Raw genomic sequence first — 22,594 nt, forward strand, 5'->3', positions numbered from 1 at the left:
TACCTTCCGGGCTCTAAGAATGTGAAGGCGGATGCCCTGTCTAGGAGTTTTGTGCCCGACTCTCCGGGTTTGCCTGAGCCGGCGGGTATTCTCAAAGAGGGGGTAATTTTGTCTGCCATCTCCTCTGATTTGCGGCGGGTGCGGCAAAAATTTCAGGCTAATAGACCTGACCGTTGCCCAGCGGAGAAACTGTTTGTCCCTGATAAATGGACGAGTAGAGTTATCTCTGAGGTTCATTGTTCGGTGTTGGCTGGTCATCCTGGAATCTTTGGTACCAGAGATTTGGTGGCTAGATCCTTTTGGTGGCCGTCTCTGTCGCGGGATGTGCGTTCGTTTGTGCAGTCCTGTGGGATTTGTGCTCGGGCTAAGCCCTGCTGTTCTCGTGCCAGTGGGTTGCTTTTGCCCTTGCCAGTCCCGAAGAGGCCCTGGACACATATCTCTATGGATTTTATTTTGGATCTCCCCGTCTCTCAAAAGATGTCGGTCATTTGGGTGGTTTGTGATCGCTTCTCTAAGACGGTCCATTTGGTACCCTTGTCTAAATTGCCTTCCTCCTCTGATTTGGTGCCATTGTTTTTCCAGCATGTGGTTCGTTTACTTGGCATTCCGGAGAACATCGTTTCTGACAGAGGTTCCCATTTTTTTTCGAGGTTTTGGCGAGCCTTTTGTGCTAGGATGGGCATTGATTTGTCTTTTTCCTCGGCTTTCCATCCTTAGACAAATGGCCAAACTGAACGAACCAATCAGACCTTGGAAATATATCTGAGATGTTTTGTTTCTGCTGATCAGGATGATTGGGTGTCCTTTTTTCCTTTGGCTGAGTTCGCCCTTAATAATCGGGCCAGCTCGGCTACTTTGGTTTCGCCGTTTTTCTGCAATTCTGGTTTCCATCCTCGTTTCTCTTCAGGGCAGGTTGAGTCTTCGGACTGTCCTGGTGTGGATACTGTGGTGGATAGGTTGCAGCAGATTTGGACTCATGTAGTGGACAATTTGACATTGTCCCAGGAGAAGGCTCAACGTTTCGTTAACCGCAGGCGCTGTGTGGGTCCCCGACTTCGTGTTGGGGATTTGGTTTGGTTGTCGTCTCGTTATATTCCTATGAAAGTTTCCTCTCCTAAGTTTAAACCTTGTTTCATTGGTCCGTATAGGATTTCTGAGGTTCTTAATCCTGTGTCTTTTCGTTTGACCCTTCCAGCTTCTTTTGCCATCCATAATGTATTCCATAGGTCATTGTTGCGGAGATACGTGGCACCTGTGGTTCCATCCGTTGATCCTCCTGCCCTGGTTTTGGTTGAGGGGGAGTTGGAGTATATAGTGGAGAAGATTTTGGATTCTCGTATTTCGAGACGGAAACTCCAGTACCTGGTTAAGTGGAAGGGTTATGGTCAGCAAGATAATTCCTGGGTCTTTGCCTCTGATGTTCATGCTGCCGATCTGGTTCGTGCCTTTCATTTGGCTCATCCTGGTTGGCCTGGGGGCTCTGGTGAGGGTTCGGTGACCCCTCCTCAAGGGGGGGGTACTGTTGTGAATTCTGTGGTCGAGCTCCCTCCTGTGGTCATGAGTGATACTTCGGCTGGTTCTGTCTATGAGCTTCCTCTGGTGGATGTGAGTGGGCCTGCGGCTTCTGAGTTTCCTTCCTCAGGTGACGAGGTTAAGTCGTTAGGTGCTGCTCTATTTAACTCCACCTAGTTCTTTGTTCCTTGCCTCCAGTCAATGTTCCAGTATTGGTCTTGCTCTCTCCTGGATCATCTTGTGGCCTGTCTGCCCTGCATAAGCTAAGTTCTGCTTGTGTTACTTTTGTTTGCTATTTTTTCTGTCCAGCTTGCTATATTGGTTTTTCTTGCTTGCTGGAAGCTCTGGGACGCAGAGGGAGCACCTCCGTACCGTTAGTCGGTGCGGAGGGTCTTTTTGCGCCCTCTGCGTGGTTGTTTGTAGGTTTTTGTGCTGACCGCAAAGCTATCTTTACTATCCTTGGTCTATTCAGTAAGTCGGGCCTCACTTTGCTAAAATCTATTTCATCTCTGTGTTTGTATTTTCATCTTTACTCACAGTCATTATATGTGGGGGGCTGCCTTTTCCTTTGGGGAATTTCTCTGAGGCAAGGTAGGCTTATTTTTCTATCTTCAGGGCTAGCTAGTTTCTCAGGCTGTGCCCGAGGCGCCTAGGTCTGGTCAGGAGCGCTCCACGGCTACCTCTAGTGTGGTGTGATAGGATTAGGGATTGCGGTCAGCAGAGTTCCCACGTCTCAGAGCTCGTCCTATGTTATTAGTAACTAACAGGTCACTTTGTGTGCTCTTAACCACCAGGTCCATTGTGTTTCTGAACCACCAGTTCATAACAATAACCCCCTTTATGGTGTAGTAATAATGCCTTTCTTGTTTCTCCAGTAGTGTCCAGCTGGATGGTGAGGATGATGATCTGTTGCTGGCCGTGGCTCTTACTATTGGCGACAGCACAAATAACAGGTACACATATAATAACATGATTAGCAATGTCTGCACCTTTCATTGTATGATCACAGGATGGAGGAAAGGGGAGATTGAGGAGATCACACGAGGAAGAAAATCTGAATTAATGGTTACTCAACTTGAACCGATGTAGGAAAAAAAAAACAACTGTACCAAGTCCAAGAAACTACATTGAAACAAAAAAACTGGTCAAGCACGCCTGTTAGTATGCATACAATGTGTAGCGGAACCTTGTCTACATAGATTCCCATGGACAGGGACAAGACAGGTCCAGGTCCTGCCTCCATCTATGTTGAGGCCAGCTGGCACAGAGCGAGGTGAGCTACTAGAGTTGGGGACATCCTCATTGGGTACACCTTGTCGCGATGGGATTACTTTTACGGATTTTTGATCAAGATAGTGTCAACTAAGCACTATGTGTTACTACTATTTATTTATTCACTTACTGCAGGGTATTGATTTATTTTTTTATTTTAGCTTTTGCAGTTTATTTTTTATTAACCTTGGAAAACCGCAGTTATCATAGTTATCATAGTAATCTAATAATTTCATAATATAGAATCCTAGAATGTTAGAGTTGGAAGAGACCTCCGGGGTCCTCGTGTCCAACTCCCTGCAGGAGCCACTAAACCATCTCAGACAGATGTCTGTCCATCCTCTGTTTGAAGACTTCCATTGAAGGAGAACTCACAACCTCTTCTCGTGGCCGCCTGTTCCACTCATTGATCACTCTCACTGTCAAAAAGTGTTTTCTAATATCTAATCTGTATCTCTCCCATTCAGTTTCCTTCCATTGCGTCTCTTGTTTCGATGTACAAATGAGAATAATGATGATCCCTCTACACTGTGACAGCCCTTCAGATATTTGTAGACAGCTGTTAAGTCTCCTCTCAGCCTTCTTTTTTTTGCACGCTAAACATTCCTAGATCATTTAACCATTCCTCGTAGGGCGGACATACTTTGCAGTCCGCTCACCATCTTCATAGCTCTTCACTGAACTTGCTCCAGTTTTTCAATGTCTTTTTTTAAATGTGGTGCCCAGAACTGGACACAGTATAATAATAATAATAATCTTTATTTTTATATAGCGCTAACATATTCCGCAGCGCTTTACAAGTTGCACACATTATCATCACTGTCCCCGTTGGGGCTCACATTCTAAACTCCCTATCAGTATGTCTTTGGAATGTGGGAGGAAACCGGAGTACCCGGAGGAAACCCACGCAAACACGGAGAGAACATACAAACTCTTTGCAGATGTTGTCCTTGGTGGGGTTTGAACCCAGGACTCCAGCGCTGCAAGGCTGCTGTGCTAACCACTGCGCCACCGTGCTGCCCATAGTATCCAGATATATAGTATCCAGATGAGGCCTGACCGAGGAGGAGTAGTGGGGGAGAATTACTTCACCAGATCTAGACTCTATGCTTCTCTTCATACATTCTAGAACTGTGTTTGCCTTTTTTGCTGCTGCATCATATTGTTGACTCATGTGCAGTCTGTGATATATTAGTTTACCCAAGTCTTTTTCACATGTGCTGTTGCTTAGGTTCAATTACTCAAATTCTGTAGATGTCAATTTAGTTTTTCTTGTACTTTTTTTGTAGCGAAAATGGATCCATCTGAGATCCTGTCATTTAAACCAAATCCAGCATCGTTCTTAATAATATCATGGAAAAGACCAACCCTGGCACCTGACGAGCTAGATCTGAACTGCACCCTACGGTACAAACAGCTACAAGACGATCAGTGGGTCAGTATCACAAAAACTAATAAATATTCTGTACAAAAGGAAGAATAGATTATATACAGTCAACTCTAAAACCCATGTACATCCTGCATTATACCCCAGAGCTGCACTGACTATTCTGCTGGTATAGTCACTGTGTACATACAGTGGGTACAAAAAGTATTCAGACCCCTTTAAATTTTTCACTCTTTGTTTCATTGCAGCCATTTGGAAAATTCAAAAAGGTTCATTTTTTCTCATTAATGTACACTCTGCACTCCATCTCGACTGAAAAAAAAAACATTAATGTAGAAATTTTTGCATATCTATTGAAAAAGAAAAACTGAAATATCACAAGATCATAATTATTCAGACCCTTTGCTCAGACACTCATATGTAAGTCACATGCTATCCATTTCCTTGTGATCCTCCTTGAGATTGTCCTACTCCTTCATTTGAGGCCAGCTGTGTGTAATTAAACTGATAGGACTTGATTTGGAAAGGCGCATACCTGTCTATGTAAGACCTCACAGCTCACAGTGCATGTCAGACCAAAGGAGAATCATGAGGTCAAAGGAACTGGCCAAGGAGCTCAGAGACAGAATTGTGGCAAGGTGCAGATCCGGCCAAGGTTACAGCAGAAATTCTGCAGTACTCAAGGTTCCTAAGAGCACAGTGGCCTCCATAATCTTTAAATGAAAGAAGTTTGGGACCACCAGAAGTCTTCCTGGACCTGGCCGTCCAACTAAACTGAGCAATTGTGGGAGAAGGGCCTTAGTGAGAGAGGTAAAGAAGAACCCCAAGATCAGTGTGGCTGAGCTCCAGAGATGCAGTAGGGAGATGGGAGAAAGTTCCACAAAGTCAACTATCATTGCAGCCCTCCACTAGTCGGGCCTTTATGGCAGAGTGGCCCAATGGAAACCCCTCCTCAGTGCAAGACATATGAAAGCCGCATAGAGTTTGCTAAAAAACACATGAAGGACTCCCAGACTATGAGAAATAAGATTCTCTGGTCTGATGAGACGAAAATAGACCTTTTTGGTTATAATTCTAAGCGGTATATGTGGAGAAAACCAGGCACTGCTCATCACCTGCCCAATACAATCCCAACAGTGAAGCATGGTGGAGACCGCATCCTGCTATGGGGGTGTTTTTCAGCTGCAGGGACAGGACTGGTTGTCATTGAAGGAAACATGAATGCGGCCAAGTACAGAGATATCCTGGATGAAAACCTCTTCCAGAGTGCTCTGGACCTCAGACTTGGCCGAAGGTTCACCTTCGAACAAGTCAATGACCCTAAGCACACAGCTAAAATAACAAAGGAGCGGCTTCAGAACAACTCTGTGACCATTCCTGACCGGCCCAGCCAGAGCCCTGACCTAAACCCAATTGAGCATCTCAGGAGAGACCTGAAAATGGCGTCCACCAACGTTCACCATCCAACCTGACGGGACTGGAGAGGATCTGCAAGGAAGAATGGTCGAGGATCCCCAAATCCAGGGGGGAAAAACTTGTTGCATCATTCCCAAGAAGACTCATGGCTGCACTAGCTCAAAAGGTGCTTCTACCCAATACTGAGCAAAGGGGCTGAAGACTTATGACCATGTGAGATTTCAGTTTTTCTTTTTTAATAAATTTGCAAAAATTTCTACATTTCTGTTTTTTCCAGTCAAGATGGGGTGCATAGTGTACATTAATGAGAAAAAAATGAACTTTTTTGAATTTACCAAATGGCTGCAATGAAAAAAAGACTGAAAAATTTAAAAGGGTCTGAATACTTTCCGTACCCACTGTACATTACATTACTTATCCTGTACTGATCCTGAGTTACATCCTGTATTATACCCCAGAGCTGCACTCACTATTCTGCTGGTGCAGTCACTGTGTACATACATTACATTACTGATCCTGAGTTACATCCTGTATTATACTCCAGAGCTGCACTCACTATTCTGCTGGTGCAGTCACTGTGTACATACATTACATTACTGATCCTGAGTTACATCCTGTATTATACCCCAGAGCTGCACTCACTGTTCTGCCGGTGCAGTCACTGTGTACATACATTACATTACTGATCCTGAGTTACATCCTGTATTATACCCCAGAGCTGCACTCGCTATTCTGCTGATGCAGTCACTGTGTACATACATCCCACCCTTTTATATATGACATATTTCACTCCTTTGAATAACTTTATATGTTGAAGTCAATATAACGTCTGTTTCTTGTCTCAGGACTACACCCCTGACCTGTACATGGGGAAAGAGAAGGAAATGAGCTACAATCTCAGCGGACTCCTTCCTTACACGGAGTATGTGGCCGCTGTACGCTGCACTGGGAACAGTGGTCAGCTGTTATGGAGCGAGTGGAGCGCTGCACTCTCGGGGAGGACACCGGAGAAAGGTAAGTTGTTACAGGGGCACATGATAGCAGTTTGGTCTCTGGTTTTGGCTCGGTAGATTGTGACTGTAATATAAGATGGAGCAATACCTGTCACCAGCATGCCAAGTGTTATGTGTTTTGAAGCCTAAGACGTTGGATGGTAGCAATATATGAAATGAGTTATAGTAACGATGTGTATATGTGTGATGGTAAAAGTGTGAATATTTCCTCGTGTGTGAATGTAATCTGTGTGCTTCTGCAGCGCCCCAGAGATCTGGTCGTTGCAGTAACGTCACTCTGCCACTAAGGGGAGTGATGGTACGTCTGATGGCACTAAGGAGTTCTCCTGACCAGGTATCACCAGCACACATTACACCTCACACTCCGGCCACTAGGGGGAGCAAAGGGCTTTATTTATTGGGCCACTCCTCACACTGGTAAAACTAGGGGTTGGATAGGAAGTTAGTCAGAAGCTGACTGGGTTGGATTCAGGCAGGGGGTGTTGCAGGGAGAAGACACAGGGGGGTCCCTGTCAGGCGTGGGAACCTGGCAGGTGCCTAGCAAACAGAGCAGAACGTTACGGAACCGCGCCTGCACTCCCCGCGGCGGTATCCTAAGAAAGAGACACGAAGCGAAGGATATTGTGGAACAGTGAGAAACGAGATCAAGCACAATGGAGAGCCAGTAGGAGTCGTGCCGTGAGACTGAGGCAACATCTTACTGAGGCGCGTAGCCGGTGGCCGGAACACCGAGGGAGTAACTGACTCTACGCTTTACTTCAAACTCCGCAGGACAGTTAATTATAGGTTGGCTGTCTCACCTAAACACCTGTGAAGACATAGGGGGCAACTGTGGGAGAGGGGCGTCTCTAGGGTCCCGGAAGAACTCCAGGCCTTCCCGTCATACGGGTGCGTCCTAGCCATAACATACCTGGGGGACGTTGAACTAGAAAGATCTGGAACGAATTAGAAAGAACGAACGAACGAGAACAGAAGTTGTGAGAACTATTCCGAATGCTCAGCAGGGTAGCACTACAACACACAGGCGCTAGTTGTAGGCAACGATTTCCACCTGCAAAGGGAATTCTGGATGTGCCCATCGGACCGGCCGGTCTCAGATAGCCCTGTTAACTGTGCTCTGGATTGAGGATCCTGAAGTCTTCAGTAAAGAGGTAAAGAGACTGCAACCTTGTGTCCTCGTTATTGCCTGCACCTCACACCATCACCATCCATCTTATTGGAAAGCCCTGGGGACATACTTCACCTGTGGGAAGGTATACCATCCAGCTGCCATTCCATCACCCCAGCGGACCCCATAGCAGCGTCGGTCACCCTGACCGAACACCACAGGTGGCGTCACGAAACGTTGACAGACTCCTATCATCTTTTATTGGACGCCCCTTAGCAGGGTCACGGACCGGGTCTAGCCACCGTGACAGTTTCAGAACCGAACCAGAGAGGCCCGGTACCGAGAACTCGTGGCCCTGTGTCTGGGGGCGCTCCACTTCCATATAACTACAGCTTTTAGTCTAGTATCATATCTAAGCACTTATTCTGTTCTGTTGCTGAACATGCACGAAGCATAGGTGTATCCAACATGTGCCTTCGAAACAGTGACAGGATAGACATGAAAATTACCAGTCTTTGAGCCTGCTTAACTGGAGACCCGAACTTATTAAATATAGTATGAGAGCGAAGTTTACTACATAGATAGAATACTTGAGCCAACTTTACTACATAAATACAGTACCAGAACCAGCATCGTTACAGTGCATGAACCAAGCCTAGTGCATAGATATGGTACTTGAAGCAAACGTAGTGCACAAATACAGCACCAGAACCATTTAACATAGATATTTTACCAAAATCAATCTTCCTACATAAATACTATATCGAAACCAACCTCTCTACATAGATACAGTAACAAATCCAAGTTTACTTTGTAGATTCAGTACTAGAACCAAGTTTACTAAATAAGTACTATAGCAGAACCAAGTCTGTTGTGAATTCTGTGGCAGAGCTCCCTCCTGTGGTCACAAGTGGTACTTCGGCTGATTCTCTCTGTGAGCTTCCGTTGGTGGAGGAAAGTGGTACTGCGGCTTCTGAGTTTCCTTCCTCAGGTGATGTGGTGAAGTCGTTAGGTGCTGCTCTATTTAACTCCACCTAGTGCTTTGATCCTGGCCTCCAGTCAATGTTCTAGTATTGGACCTGTTTCCTCCTGGATCGTTCCTGTGGCCTGCTGCTCTGCATAGCTATGTTCCTCTTTGCTATTTGTTTGCTGTTTTTTTCTGTCCAGCTTGTCAATTTGTTTTTTTTTTCTGCTTGCTGGAAGCTCTGGGACGCAGAGGGTGTACCTCTGTGCCGTTAGTTCGGTACGGAGGGTCTTTTTGCCCCCTTTGCGTGGTTTTTGTAGGGTTTTGTGTTGACCGCAAAGTTACCTTTCCTATCCTCGCTCTGTTCAGAAAGTTGGGCCTCACTTTGCTAAATCTATTTCATCTCTACGTTTGTCTTTTCATCTTAACTCACAGTCATTTTATGTGGGGGCTGCCTTTTCCTTTGGGGTATTTCTCTGAGGCAAGGTAAGCTTATTTTCTATCTTCAGGCTAGCTAGTTTCTCAGGCCGTGCCGAGTTGCATAGGGAGCGTTAGGCGCAATCCACGGCTGCCTTTAGTGTGGTTGGAGAGGATTAGGGATTGCGGTCAACAGAGTTCCCACGTCTCAGAGCTCGTTCTTGTTTTTTTGGGTTATTGCCAGGTCACTGTATGTGCGCTGACCTCTATGTCCATTGTGGTACTGAATTACCTTTCATAACACAAGTCTAGTTTATAGATATATTACCAGAACTAAGCCTACTACATTGATACGTAACCAAAACCATTCTTAATACATGTTGTAGATATACAGCAGTATAAGAGAGTCCTTTCCTATGAATAATTGTATGAAGAGCTACTCATCAGAGTGCATCCCTGCTTATTAGAAGGCTGACAAATCAAATCTTGATGTCAGATGCCCTTGTAGACTTTATCCTTAGCTTCTTTTTCCACTACTTTTGTATTTTTCTTTTGCAGATATTCGCGCAGCAATACAAGGCTCCAAAATATTTCCGAAAAATAATTTTGTTCTGAAAGGGTCTGACGTCACTCTTCACTGTAAGTTGAGCACCTCGGGTTTTATAGACGATGTGTATTGGATGTTGAGCCCGGACGTGGCTCCAGGACCGGTCCGTTGGATTGTCAATGACACAGTCAGTGCGATCACCATACCCAGCCTGTCAGCTGACAATGTGGAGGTGACATGTGGGATCCGGACACCCAATGAGCAGATCCTGGACGGACAAACCATAAGGATTGGATGTGAGTATTATATGACTAGGACATTAAAAAGTCTACACACCCCTGATAAATTACAGTTTTTTGCCATGAAAAAAATCCTACCAAGAAAAATCATTTCAGAACTTTTTCCCCTTTAATGTTGCCCGTAATCTGTACAAATCCAATGAGAAATAAACTGAAAACTTTTCAACTGGTAAAAGAAAAATAAAGAAGTAAAATAATGAGGTTGCATAAATTTGTACACCCATATACTAATACTTTTTTGCGGTCCCCTGTGAATTTCTGGAAGCATTCAGTCTTTTGGTTCGGTCTCTATCAGCGAGACACATCTAGAATTGACCATCCTTTCCCACCCATCTTGCAGAAGCTCCACATCTGTCAGACTGCGGGGCATCCCCTGGGTGCAGCGCCCTCTTCACAGGTCACCACAGATTGTCACTTGGGCTCAGGTCTTGGCTGGGCTCTTCTAAAACTCCATTTTTTTTTTTCGTGAAGCCATTCTTTTGGTCGCTTTGGGTCGTTGTGGTGCCTAGAGGAGAAATTTATTTTCATCTTCAGCTTTTTAGCAGAGGCCGGAAAGTTTTGTTGCACCATTGATAGATTTTTAGAACTATTCATAATTCTCTCCACCTTGACTAAAAGCCCCTGTTCCAGCTACCGCAAAACAGCCCCAAAGCACAATTCTGCCTCCACCATGCCTCACTGTGGGGATGGTGATCTTCTAGTGATGAACAGTGTTGACTTTAGAATTAAAGTCAATATGTTCACCGTTGGTCTCATCAGATCATAACATGTTTTCTCACATGCTTTTGACAGACTTGATGTAGGTTTTACAGAACATAGCCGGGCTTAGATATTTTTCTTTGTAAGAAAAGGTTTCCTTCTTGCCCCCCAACCCTTCAAACTGGATATATGAAAAACACAGGAGATAGTTGTCACAAGCAAGACACAACCAGTACTTGTCAGAAATTCCTGCAGCTCTTTTAAAGTTGTTGCTGGCCTCAAGGCAGCTTTCTGAACCAATGTTCTTGTCTTATCAGATTTTGAGGGACTGTTATGATCTGGTGGCCTAGGAGCAGCATGAGACGTACTCTGGAGAAGGTGGTACCTGTACTGACCGCAGGGCCGGCGTCAGCACCCGGCACAGCGGGCAAATGCCGGGGCCTTGGGAAGAAAGGGGGGCCCACTAGCAGCTGGGAGAGCAGAGCAGGAGATAACATGCTCTCTCCGCCCACAAAGTCACTGCTGGCTGTGTTCTCTTAACCCCTATGTGCCAGCTCTGACACAAGCATCTTCTCACTCAGTCAGTGCAGCCAGGCAGGCACACATAGGGGTTAACAGAAGGCAGCCAGTGTGACAGTTTGTGGGCGGAGAGAGCACGTTCTCTGCTCTGGCCCCTGGCTGGCTGCAGACAGTGCTGCTGAGCTGAACTTATCAGGAAGATTCCGGAGGAGCTCCTACCAGAGTGCAAAGGTATCCAGCAATAATTGCAGTTGGTCCTGTGGCTCAGTCTGCTGCTGTCTGTCTCTGCTGCCTAAAAATGTGGGTGATGTCTGGAGGAGCAGCTGGTGGGGTGCAGCCTGCAGCCACCCAGCTCTCCCAGAATACATGCATGCTGCACCAAACCTGCACCAGTGGGGTAGGAAGAAGCTTAACCCCTTCCCATCTGTATGAAGGTTATTGCTAAACCTTAAAGATAACAATCCGACCCGCATAAATGGGGTTAACCAGATGCCAGGAGGAAGGGGAGCTGCTGCCATGGATAAAACTGAGCTGTGGGCTGTAGGTTGGGGCCCTGTGGCCCCAGGCTGGTGACTGGAGGGACTCTGCCCAGTGCTGGCATGTGGGTGATTTCTGCGTCTCAGCTTCTCTCCTCCACATCACACTGTGCAGTCACAGCAACATTGGTTGTCTCTGTCCAGGTCCCAGCAGCTGCCACTGCTCCCACCAAGGACATGGCATCACTTAACCCTTCCCCTGCAGCCACCGGCAACAAATCCACATTATTCCTTGATTAAATCAGGTTCCAACCCAATAGAGGAGCAGACATTTCCTGCTGCCATTAGGGTCCGGGAGGGGGTGACATTGGCTGCCCTGCTACTCTGTAGTGGGGGGTGACAAGTGTAACATGGGGTAACGATGAAGGAGAAATGCACAGGATAATAGTGAGCGTGACAGAGGGCAGTGTATGGTATGGAGCAGTCAGGGGGTGGGCTGCAGGATCCCCCCATACTGTACATGATTGCTCAGGACAGGGAGGCATTTAATGAGCTTCTAATGACGGAGCACTAATTGGGTCATTAGGGTTTGGGGAAAGGATTCAGCATCAGGTCCCTCATTAATGCCTGAGCGATGTTACTTTGTAGCACAGATCTGTTAGGGCCGCAAAACCAAACAACGTTGTTTATGTAGAAAAGTCTTTGTTTCATAGAAAAACTCAAAACAGAAAAGATTTTCTGATACAACAACGCCCTGCTCACGACACTGCACAGCACCTCTCCTGTATATATACACTGCACAGCACCTTTCCCCCTGTATATATACACTGCACAGCACCTTTCCTCCTGTATGTATACATTGCACAGCACCTCTCCTGTATATATACACTGCACAGCACCTTTCCTCCTGTATATATACACTGCACAGTACCACTCCTCCTGTCCTGTATATATACACTGCAGAATTTACAATAGCTGTCACTCATGTAAGAAGTGAAATCTGGCATTGTACTATACATTTCTCTGCCGTATCTGTGCATCATAAATCGGGTATGTGGTAAAGGGGGGGGGGCCCACTGAGACTCTTTCGCCCGGGGCCCTCAAAAACCTGGAGCCGGCCCTGACTGACCGCAAACCCTGAACTTAGCAGCACAACTATAAGTAGCCGTGGGGGGTACCTAACACTCCCTAGACCCCTCGACACAGCCTAAGAACTAACTTCCCCTAAAGACAGAAACGGGAAAACTATCTTGCCTCAGAGAAAATCCCCAAAGGATAGACAGCCCCCCACAAATATTGACTGTGAGAGGAGAGGGAAATAACATACGCAGACATGAAATCAGGATTTAGCATAGGAGGCCATTCTAGCTAAAAAGAAAGAATAGGACAGAGTACTATGCGGTCAGTATTAAAACACTAGAAAATATCCACCATAGAAAATACAAATCACCACATCTGACTAAAGACATGAAGGGTATATCTGCTTCTCCAGAGACACAGCTTGGCTGCAAAAATCCTTCACAGACAAAGCTGGACAAGACAAAACATGAAAATGCATAGAACTATAAGGTCCACAGCAGGTGGACAGCAAAAACAAAGCCAGAACTTATCTTTGTTGAAATGAACAGCAAAACAGGAAAGACCAGGTATGGATGTGAATCCTCCAAAAACAATGGACAACTGGCACAGACTAAAGGATAAAGGAGGACTAAATAGCCCAGCCCAAATTGCAAAAAATGGATACACCTGATAAATGCTGCGATCCAAAGACAGCAGCACTACCACTCATAACCACCGGAGGGAGCCCAAGAGCAGAATTCACAACAGTACCCCCCCCCCCTTGAGGAGGGGTCACCGAACCCTCACCAGAGCCCCCAGGCCGATCAGGACGAGCCAAATAAAAGGCACGAACCAAATCGTCAGCATGAACATCGGAGGCAACAACCCAAGAATTATCCTCCTGGCCATAACCCTTCCATTTGACCAGATACTGAAGCTTCCGCCTCGAAAAACGAGAATCCAAAATCTTCTCAACCACATCCTCCAACTCCCCATCAATCAACACCGGGGCCAGAGGATCAACAGAGGGAACAACGGGCACCACATACATCCGCAACAAAGATCTATGGAACACATTATGGATGGAAAAAGAGGCTGGAAGGGCCAAACGAAAAGACACTGGATTGATAATCTCAGAAATCCTATAAGGACCAATAAACCGAGGCTTGAACTTAGGGGAAGAAACCTTCATAGGAACATGACGGGAAGACAACCAGACCAAATCCCCAACCCGAAGCCGGGAACCAACACACCGACGACGGTTAGCAAAACATTGAGCCTCCTCCTGAGACAACACCAAATTGTCCACCACATGAGCCCAATTCTGCTGCAGCCTGTCAACCACAGAATCCACACCAGGAGAATCAGAAGGCTCAACCTGCCCCGAAGAAAAACGAGGATGAAAACCAAAATTTAAAAAAAAAGGCGAAACCAAGGTAGCAGAACTAGCCCGATTATTAAGGGCAAACTCGGCCAATGGCAAGAAAGCCACCCAATCATCATGATCAGCAGACACAAAGCATCTCAAGTAAGTTTCCAAAGTCTGATTAGTTCGCTCGGTTTGGCCATTTGTCTGAGGATGAAATGCGGAAGAAAAAGACAAATCAATGCCCAGCCTAGCACAAAGGGCCCGCCAAAATCTAGAAACAAACCGGGAACCTCTATCGGACACAATATTCTCCGGAATGCCATGCAAACGAACCACATGCTGAAAAAACAACGGAACTAAATCAGAAGAGGAAGGCAATTTAGGCAAAGGTACCAAATGAACCATCTTAGAAAACCGGTTACAAACCACCCAGATAACCGACATCCTCTGGGAAACCGGAAGATCTGAAATAAAATCCATAGAAATATGCGTCCAAGGTCTCTCAGGGACCGGCAAAGGCAGAAGCAACCCACTAGCGCGGGAACAGCAAGGCTTAGCCCGTGCACAAATCCCACAGGACTGCACAAAAGAACGCACATCCCGCGACAAAGAAGGCCACCAAAAGGACCTACCAACCAAATCTCTGGTACCAAAAATCCCAGGATGGCCAGCCAACACAGAACAATGAACCTCAGAAATCACTTTACTAGTCCATCTATCAGGAACAAACAGTTTCCCCACTGGACAGCGGTCAGGTTTATTAGCCTGAAATTCCTGAAGAACCCATCGTAAATCAGGGGAGATGGCAGAAAGAATCACCCCTTCCTTCAGAATGCCGACCGGCTCAAGAACCCCAGGGGAATCAGGAAAAAAACTCCTAGAGAGGGCATCCGCCTTAACATTATTAGTACCAGGAAGGTACGAGACCACAAAATCAAAACGGGAGAAAAACAGGGACCATCGAGCCTGTCTAGGATTCAGTCGTTTGGCAGACTCGAGGTAAATCAGATTCTTATGATCGGTCAGGACCACAATACGGTGCTTGGCCCCCTCAAGCCAATGTCACCACTCCTCAAATGCCCACTTAATAGCCAACAACTCCCGATTGCCGACATCATAATTGTGTTCCGCAGGCGAAAACTTCCGAGAAAAGAAGGCACACGGTTTCATCAAGGAACCATCAGAATTCCTCTGAGACAAAATGGCCCCTGCCCCTATCTCAGACGCGTCAACCTCAACCTGAAATGGAAGAGAAACATCCGGCTGACACAACACAGGGGCAGAAGTAAAACGGCGTTTAAGCTCCTGAAAGGCAGAAACAGCCGCAGAGGACCAATTCGTCACATCAGCGCCTTTCTTCGTTAAATCGATCAGAGGTTTAACCACACTGGAGAAGTTGGCAATGAAACGACGATAAAAATTAGCAAAGCCCAAGAATTTCTAAAGGCTCTTCACAGATGTGGGCTGAATCCAATCATGAATGGCCTGAACCTTAACCGGATCCATTTCTATAGATGAGGGAGAAAAAATGAAGCCCAAAAAAGAAACCTTCTGCACTCCAAAGAAGCAGTTCGACCCCTTCACAAATAAAGCATTATTACAGAGGATCTGAAATACCATCCTGACCTGTTTCACATGAGATTCCCAATCATCGGAAAAAATCAAAATATCATCCAAATATACAACCATGAATTTATCAAGATAACTCCGAAAGATATCATGCATGAAGGACTGGAACACAGATGGAGCATTAGAGAGTCCGAATGGCATCACAAGATATTCAAAATGACCTTCGGGCGTGTTAAATGCAGTTTTCCATTCGTCACCTTGCTTAATACGAATAAGATTATATGCCCCTCGAAGGTCAATCTTAGTAAACCAGCTAGCCCCCTTAATCGTAGCAAACAAATCAGTAAGCAAAGACAAAGGGTATTGAAATTTGACCGTGATCTTATTCAAGAGGCGATAATCAATACACGGTCTCAAGGAGCCATCCTTCTTGGCAACAAAAAAAAAACCCTGCTCCCAATGGTGAAGAAGATGGCCGAATATGCCCCTTCTCCAAAGACTCCTTAATATAGCTCCGCATGGCGGCATGTTCTGGCACAGACAGGTTGAAAAGTCGGCCCTTAGGGAACTTACAACCTGGAATCAAGTCAATAGCACAATCACAGTCCCTATGTGGTGGAAGGGAACTGGATTTGGGCTCATCGAATACATCCTGGAAATCTGACAAAAACTCAGGAATTTCAGAAGAGGGGGAAGAGGAAATTGACATCAAAGGAACGTGACCATGAACCCCCTGACAACCCCAACTAGTCACAGACATAGATTTCCAATGTAACACCGGATTATGTAGCTGTAACCATGGAAAACCCAGCACAATATCATCATGCAAATTATGCAACACCAGAAAACGATAATCTTCCTGATAGGCTGGCGCCATGCGCATGGTCAGCTGTGTCCAAAACTGAGGTTTATTTTTAGCCAACGGTGTAGCATCAATCCCCCTTAAAGGAATAGGGTTCTGCAAAGGCTGCAAGGGGAAACCACAACGTCTGGCAAATTCTAAGTCCATTAAGTTCAGAGCGGCGCCTGAATCCACAAATGCCATGACAGAAAATGACGATAATGAGCAGATCAAGGTCACAGATAACAGAAATTTAGGTTGTGCAGTACTGATGGTAACAGAACTAGCGATTCTCTTTGTACGCTTAGGGCAATCAGAAATAACATGAGCAGAATCGCCGCCGTAAAAACACAACCTATTCTGACGCCTAATATCCTTGTCGTTCAGCTCTAGTCAAAATCCTATCACACTGCATAGGCTCAGGGCTCCGCTCGGAGGACAACGCCACAGTGTGCACAACTCTGCGCTCGCGCAAGCGCCGATCAATCTGAATGGACAGAGACATAGAATCACTCAGACCAGCAGGCGTGGGGAACCCCACCATAACATCTTTAACGGATTCAGAAAGACCCTTTCTGAAAATTGCCACCAAGGCATCCTCATTCCATTTAGTCAGTACAGACCATTTTCTAAATTTCTGGCAATACGATTCTGCTGCTTCTTGACCCTGACACAGGGCCAACAAGATCTTCTCAGCTTGATCCACAGAATTAGGCTCATCATACAATAACCCCAATGCTTGAAATAAAGAATCAACATTAAGCAAAGCAGGATTGCCAGATTCCAGGGAAAATGCCCAATCCTGTGGGTCACCACGCAGCAGGGATATGATGATTTTAACATGCTGAATGGGATCACCAGAGGACCGGGGTCTCAATGCAAAAAAACAGTTTACAGTTATTTTTGAAACTCAAAAATTTGGATCTGTCACCAAAAAATAAATCAGGAGTGGGAATCTTAGGTTCTAAGGCAGGAGTCTGAATAATATAATCTGAAATACCCTGTACCCTAGCAGCAAGCTGATCCACCCGAGAAACTAACTCCTGAACATTCATGTTATTACTAGGTTCCGTAGCCACACAGAGATTAAGAGGGAGGAAAAGACAAAACAGGCTAAGGAAAAAAAAATGGCTCAAAACCTTTCTCCCTTCTTCTGAGATGCAATTAACTCATTGTTGGCCAGTTGTACTGTTATGATCTGGTGGCCTAGGAGCAGCATGAGACGTACTCTGGAGAAGGTGGTACCTGTACTGACCGCAAACCCTGAACTTAGCAGCGCAATTAGAAGTAGCCGTGGGGGGTACCTAACACTCCCTAGACCCCTCGACACAGCCTAAGAACTAACTTCCCCTAAAGACAGAAACGGGAAAACTATCTTGCCTCAGAGAAAATCCCCAGAGGATAGACAGCCCCCCACAAATATTGACTGTGAGAAGAGAGGGAAATAACATACGCAGACATGAAATCAGGATTTAGCATAGGAGGCCATTCTAGCTAAAAAAGAAAGAATAGGACAGAGTACTATGCGGTCAGTATTAAAACACTAGAAAATATCCACCACAGAAAGTACAAATCACCACATCTGACTAAAGACATGGAGGGTATATCTGCATCTCCAGAGACACAGCTTGGCTGCAAAAATCCTTCACAGACAAAGCTGGACAAGACAAAACATGAAAATGCATAGAACTATAAGGTCCACAGCAGGTGGACAGCAAAAACAAAGCCAGAACTTATCTTTGTTGAAATGAACAGCAAAACAGGAAAGACCAGGTATGGATGTGAATCATCCAAAAACAATGGACAACTGGCACAGACTAAAGGATAAAAGAGGACTAAATAGCCCAGCCCAAATTGCAAAAAATGGATACACCTGATAAATGCTGCGATCCAAAGACAGCAGCACTACCACTCATAACCACCGGAGGGAGCCCAAGAGCAGAATTCACAACAAGGGACGTCCAGTTCTAGGTAATGTCACTGTTGTGCCAAGTATAAGCCCCTTCTTGATGATATCTTCACAATGTTAATCGTAGATCTAATACCTTAAACTTTTTTTGTAGCCTTCTCTTGCTTGATAACTTTCAGCATTCAGATCCCTTTGCTGTGTTGTCAGCTGTTTACAGACCATGGCTTCTGCTGTAAAATACAACTAAGAAATTGTCAAGAAAATCCTCCTAGAACAAGGACACTTACCCTGAGGTTAATCAGAATCACTGTAATTGATGGGGACCGAGCACTGACTACTATGTAACATGAGGTTACGTGTGATTGGCTGATTCTGAACACAACCCCATCCCCAAATATAAGAGGGTGTTCACACTTATGCAAAAACATTGTTTTAGTGTTAATATTTCCCCCCTCTATTTGATATCAGTTTGTTTCATAATAGATTAGTACAGATCATGGGCGACATTATAGGTGGAAAAAGTTCTAAAGTTAACTCTGCATTAATATTGAAAGCTGCACCCTTGATTGCACACTTTTCAATAAACCACACCCCTGAAAAGGCCATTTTTGCGATAACTAGCCACATGAGTGCTACCTTGTCAAGGGCTCTCCCACTTTGACATCTCTGTATTCTTGGTTGTCTAGGAAATCAAGAGGTAAATGATAACATCCCTGGTGGGCTAGGACAGTAAAGAGGTTAATGGTTACCTGCCTTGAGATCTGGGAAATGAAAGGGTTTATGGTTACTTCACTGGTGGTATAAGACAGTCTTGACATTAATATTAATATCCCTAGAGATCTAGAGTAGTGATCGGGTCTATGGTGACATCACTGGTGGCCTGAGGCAGTCAAGGGTCTAGACCTGGTGGACTGGAGCAGTGACTGGGTATACGGCCCTTCCTTGGTGGTCTGGGGAAGTGATCAGATCTATGTTGATTTCCCTTTTGGTCTGGCGCAGTCGGGGGTCTAGTCCTGATGGTCCAGAGTAGTGACCAGACCAATGGTGACTTCACTGGTGGCCTGAGGCAAACTGGGATCTAGCCCTACTGATCTAGGGCAGTGACTTGGCTTTACAGTGGCTTCCCTGGTGGTCTAGGGCAGTGACCGGGTTCATGGTGGCCTTCCTGCTGGTCTGGGGCAATCCATAAAAGCCAGATTTATCAGAATATTCCCTCATTCATTAAACTCAGAAAAGAAAAAAAATAACAAACAGAATTGCAGAATTGTTGTTTTTGTGACACTTTCACATGAAAATGCAATAAAAAGGGATCAAAACCTTGAACGTGCCCCAAAATGACACTAATAAAAGCTAAAGATTGGTGCTCGAAAAACAAGCCCTCATCCAGCTCAATCGACAGAAAAATAGAAAAGTTGTGGGTCTTATAATATGGAGAAACAACTTATTATTTTTACAATGTTCTAATTTTTCTTTAACTACCTGAATATATAACCTATATAACTTAGAGAGAAATACAAAGCTGATGTCCAGCCTATATTATTAGCAGTAACACACATCATTCACATCCAATTTGCATAATGGGGAGAGACACATAAATATCACATGCAATCGATATTATTGGTGGAGACTCATAGATCTCACATCCAGCCTTTATTACTGGGAGAGACACAGAGCTCATATCCAGCCTATATTACTGGGAGAGACACAGACCTCACATCCAGCCTATATTACTGGGAGACACACAGACCACATCCAGCCTATATTACTGGGAGAGACACAGACCTCACATCCAGCCTATATTACTGGGAGACACACGACCACATCCAGCCTATATTACTGGGAGACACACGACCACATCCAGCCTATATTACTGGGAGAGACACAGACCTCACATCCAGCCTATATTACTGGGAGAGACACAGACCTCACATCCATCCTATATTACTGGGGAGACACAGACCTCACATCCAGCCTATATTACTGGGAGAGACACACAACTCACATCCAGCCTATATTAATGGGAGAGATATACAGACCTTACATCCAGCCTATATTACTGGGAGAGATATACAGACCTTACATCCAGCCTATATTACTAGGAGAGATGCAAAGACCTCACATCCAGCCTAAATTACTGGGAGAGACGCAGACCTCACATCCAGCCTATATTGCTAGGAGACAAACAGATTTCACATCCAGCCTATATTACTGGGAGAGACAGAGACCTCACATCCAGCCTGTATTAGGAGAGACTCACAGATCTCACATCCAGCCTATATTACTGGGAGAGACACATATACCTAATATCCAGCCTATTATACTGGGAGACACACAGAGCTCACATCCAGTATGTATTAGGAGAGACACACAGACCTCACATCCATCCGATATTACTGCGAGAGACACACAGACCTCACATCCAGCCGATATTACTGGGAGAGACGCAGACCTCACATCCAGCCTACATTACTGGGAGAGACACACAGGCCTCACATCCAGCCTATGTTACTGAAAGAGACACACAGACCTCACATCCAGCGTATATTACTGGAAGTGACACACAGACCTCACATCCAGCCTATATTACTGGGAGAGACACACAGACCCCACATCCAGCCTATATTACTAGGAGACACACAGACCTCACATCCAGCCTATATTACTGGGAGATACACACATACCTCACATCCAGCCTATGTTACTGCAAGAGACACAGACCTCACATCCAGCCTATATTACTGGAAGAGACACACATACCTCACATCCAGCCTATATTACTGGGAGAGACACAGACCTCACATCCAGCCTGTATTACTGGGAGAGACACAGACCTCACATCCAGCCTATATTACTGGGAGATACACACATACCTCACATCCAGCCTATGTTACTGCAAGAGACACAGACCTCACATCCAGCCTATATTACTGGAAGAGACACACATACCTCACATCCAGCCTATATTACTGGGAGAGACACAGACCTCACATCCAGCCTATATTACTGGGAGAGACACAGACCTCACATCCAGCCTATATTACTGGGAGAGACACAGACCTCACATCCAGCCTATATTACTGGGAGAGACACAGACCTCACATCCAGCCTATATTACTGGGAGAGACACACAACTCACATCCAGCCTATATTAATTGGAGAGATATACAGACCTTATATCCAGCCTATATTACTGGGAGAGACATACAGACCTTACATCCAGCCTATATTACTAGGAGAGATGCAAAGACCTCACATCCAGCCTAAATTACTGGGAGAGACGCAGACCTCACATCCAGCCTATATTACTAGGAGACAAACAGATTTCACATCCAAAAAAGGAAGAAACAAAATATACCCGCACTGCTGTCATTCGCGATCACCTATCGGCGTGCTACAATATGCTGTACCAGCCCCTATACCTCCTACTCAATGCATGGGCATAAGGGGTGCTCAACCAAAAAGATATGTAATTCAAAAGCAAAAAAAAAAAAAAAAAAGTGGTTAGCACTCACCAAACCCGATGCTGTAAAAAATCTTTATTGTGACATGGACATGGACGGAGAGAACATGATGTCTGGAGGATGACAGCTGTTTCGCGCTACATGCGCTTCCACAGATCCCGATGTCAGAGGGGGGAAGGGAGGCAACTAATAAAGCAGCCATAACACCTCCCCACCTCTGACACCACACCTGACACCTCCCATTGAACTAACTGTGAAACACCTAACACATTACTAGGCAATATAGCAAACAAAGTGTATAATACAAATAAAACAAGGATACAGACGATTCATAAAACAGTATAAATAGTAATTGCAATAACGGCAGGAAAAAAAATTCTCACAAGAAGACCGACATGTCGATCTTCTCATTAAGTCCCAATGGTCCTTGTGCATTTGTGCGTATGATCCACATTGCTTCTTTTCTCAGAAGAGTCCTATTCAAGTCTCCGCCACCAGGTGGCAGTGAAACTCTTTCTAAACCTGCAAACGAAAGCAACTTAATATCGGCATTGTGAAACTGTCTGACATGATGGATAAGACGAGGGACCCCTTTGCCGGTTCGTACAGAGTTGAAATGTTCCCGTATGCGCACAAAAAGCGGGTGAAAAGTTTTACCTATATAGTAGAAGCCGCAAGGGCAAAATATTGCGTACACTACATGTGTGCTTCTACAAGAGATAAAATCCCGTACCAGGTGGTCGATAGGGCCTATTTT

General features: G+C 45.4%; 1 protein-coding gene across 2 annotated transcripts in view; it reads left to right on the plus strand.

The window, feature by feature from the left end:
• The window catches only part of LOC138659266 (interleukin-31 receptor subunit alpha-like), a 79,856-nt gene that overhangs the window by 35,377 nt on the left and 21,885 nt on the right, over positions 1-22,594 (plus strand). For both annotated transcript variants that reach the window (XM_069745892.1, XM_069745891.1), the window contains exons 2-5: positions 2,388-2,465; positions 4,074-4,219; positions 6,433-6,601; positions 9,648-9,932. In XM_069745892.1, coding sequence (XP_069601993.1) covers positions 2,388-2,465; positions 4,074-4,219; positions 6,433-6,601; positions 9,648-9,932 — 678 coding nt within the window. The remainder of the gene's footprint in view (positions 1-2,387; positions 2,466-4,073; positions 4,220-6,432; positions 6,602-9,647; positions 9,933-22,594) is intronic.

This window comes from Ranitomeya imitator, chromosome 1 (genome assembly GCF_032444005.1).
Source record: "Ranitomeya imitator isolate aRanImi1 chromosome 1, aRanImi1.pri, whole genome shotgun sequence".
Classification (NCBI taxonomy): domain Eukaryota; kingdom Metazoa; phylum Chordata; class Amphibia; order Anura; family Dendrobatidae; genus Ranitomeya; species Ranitomeya imitator.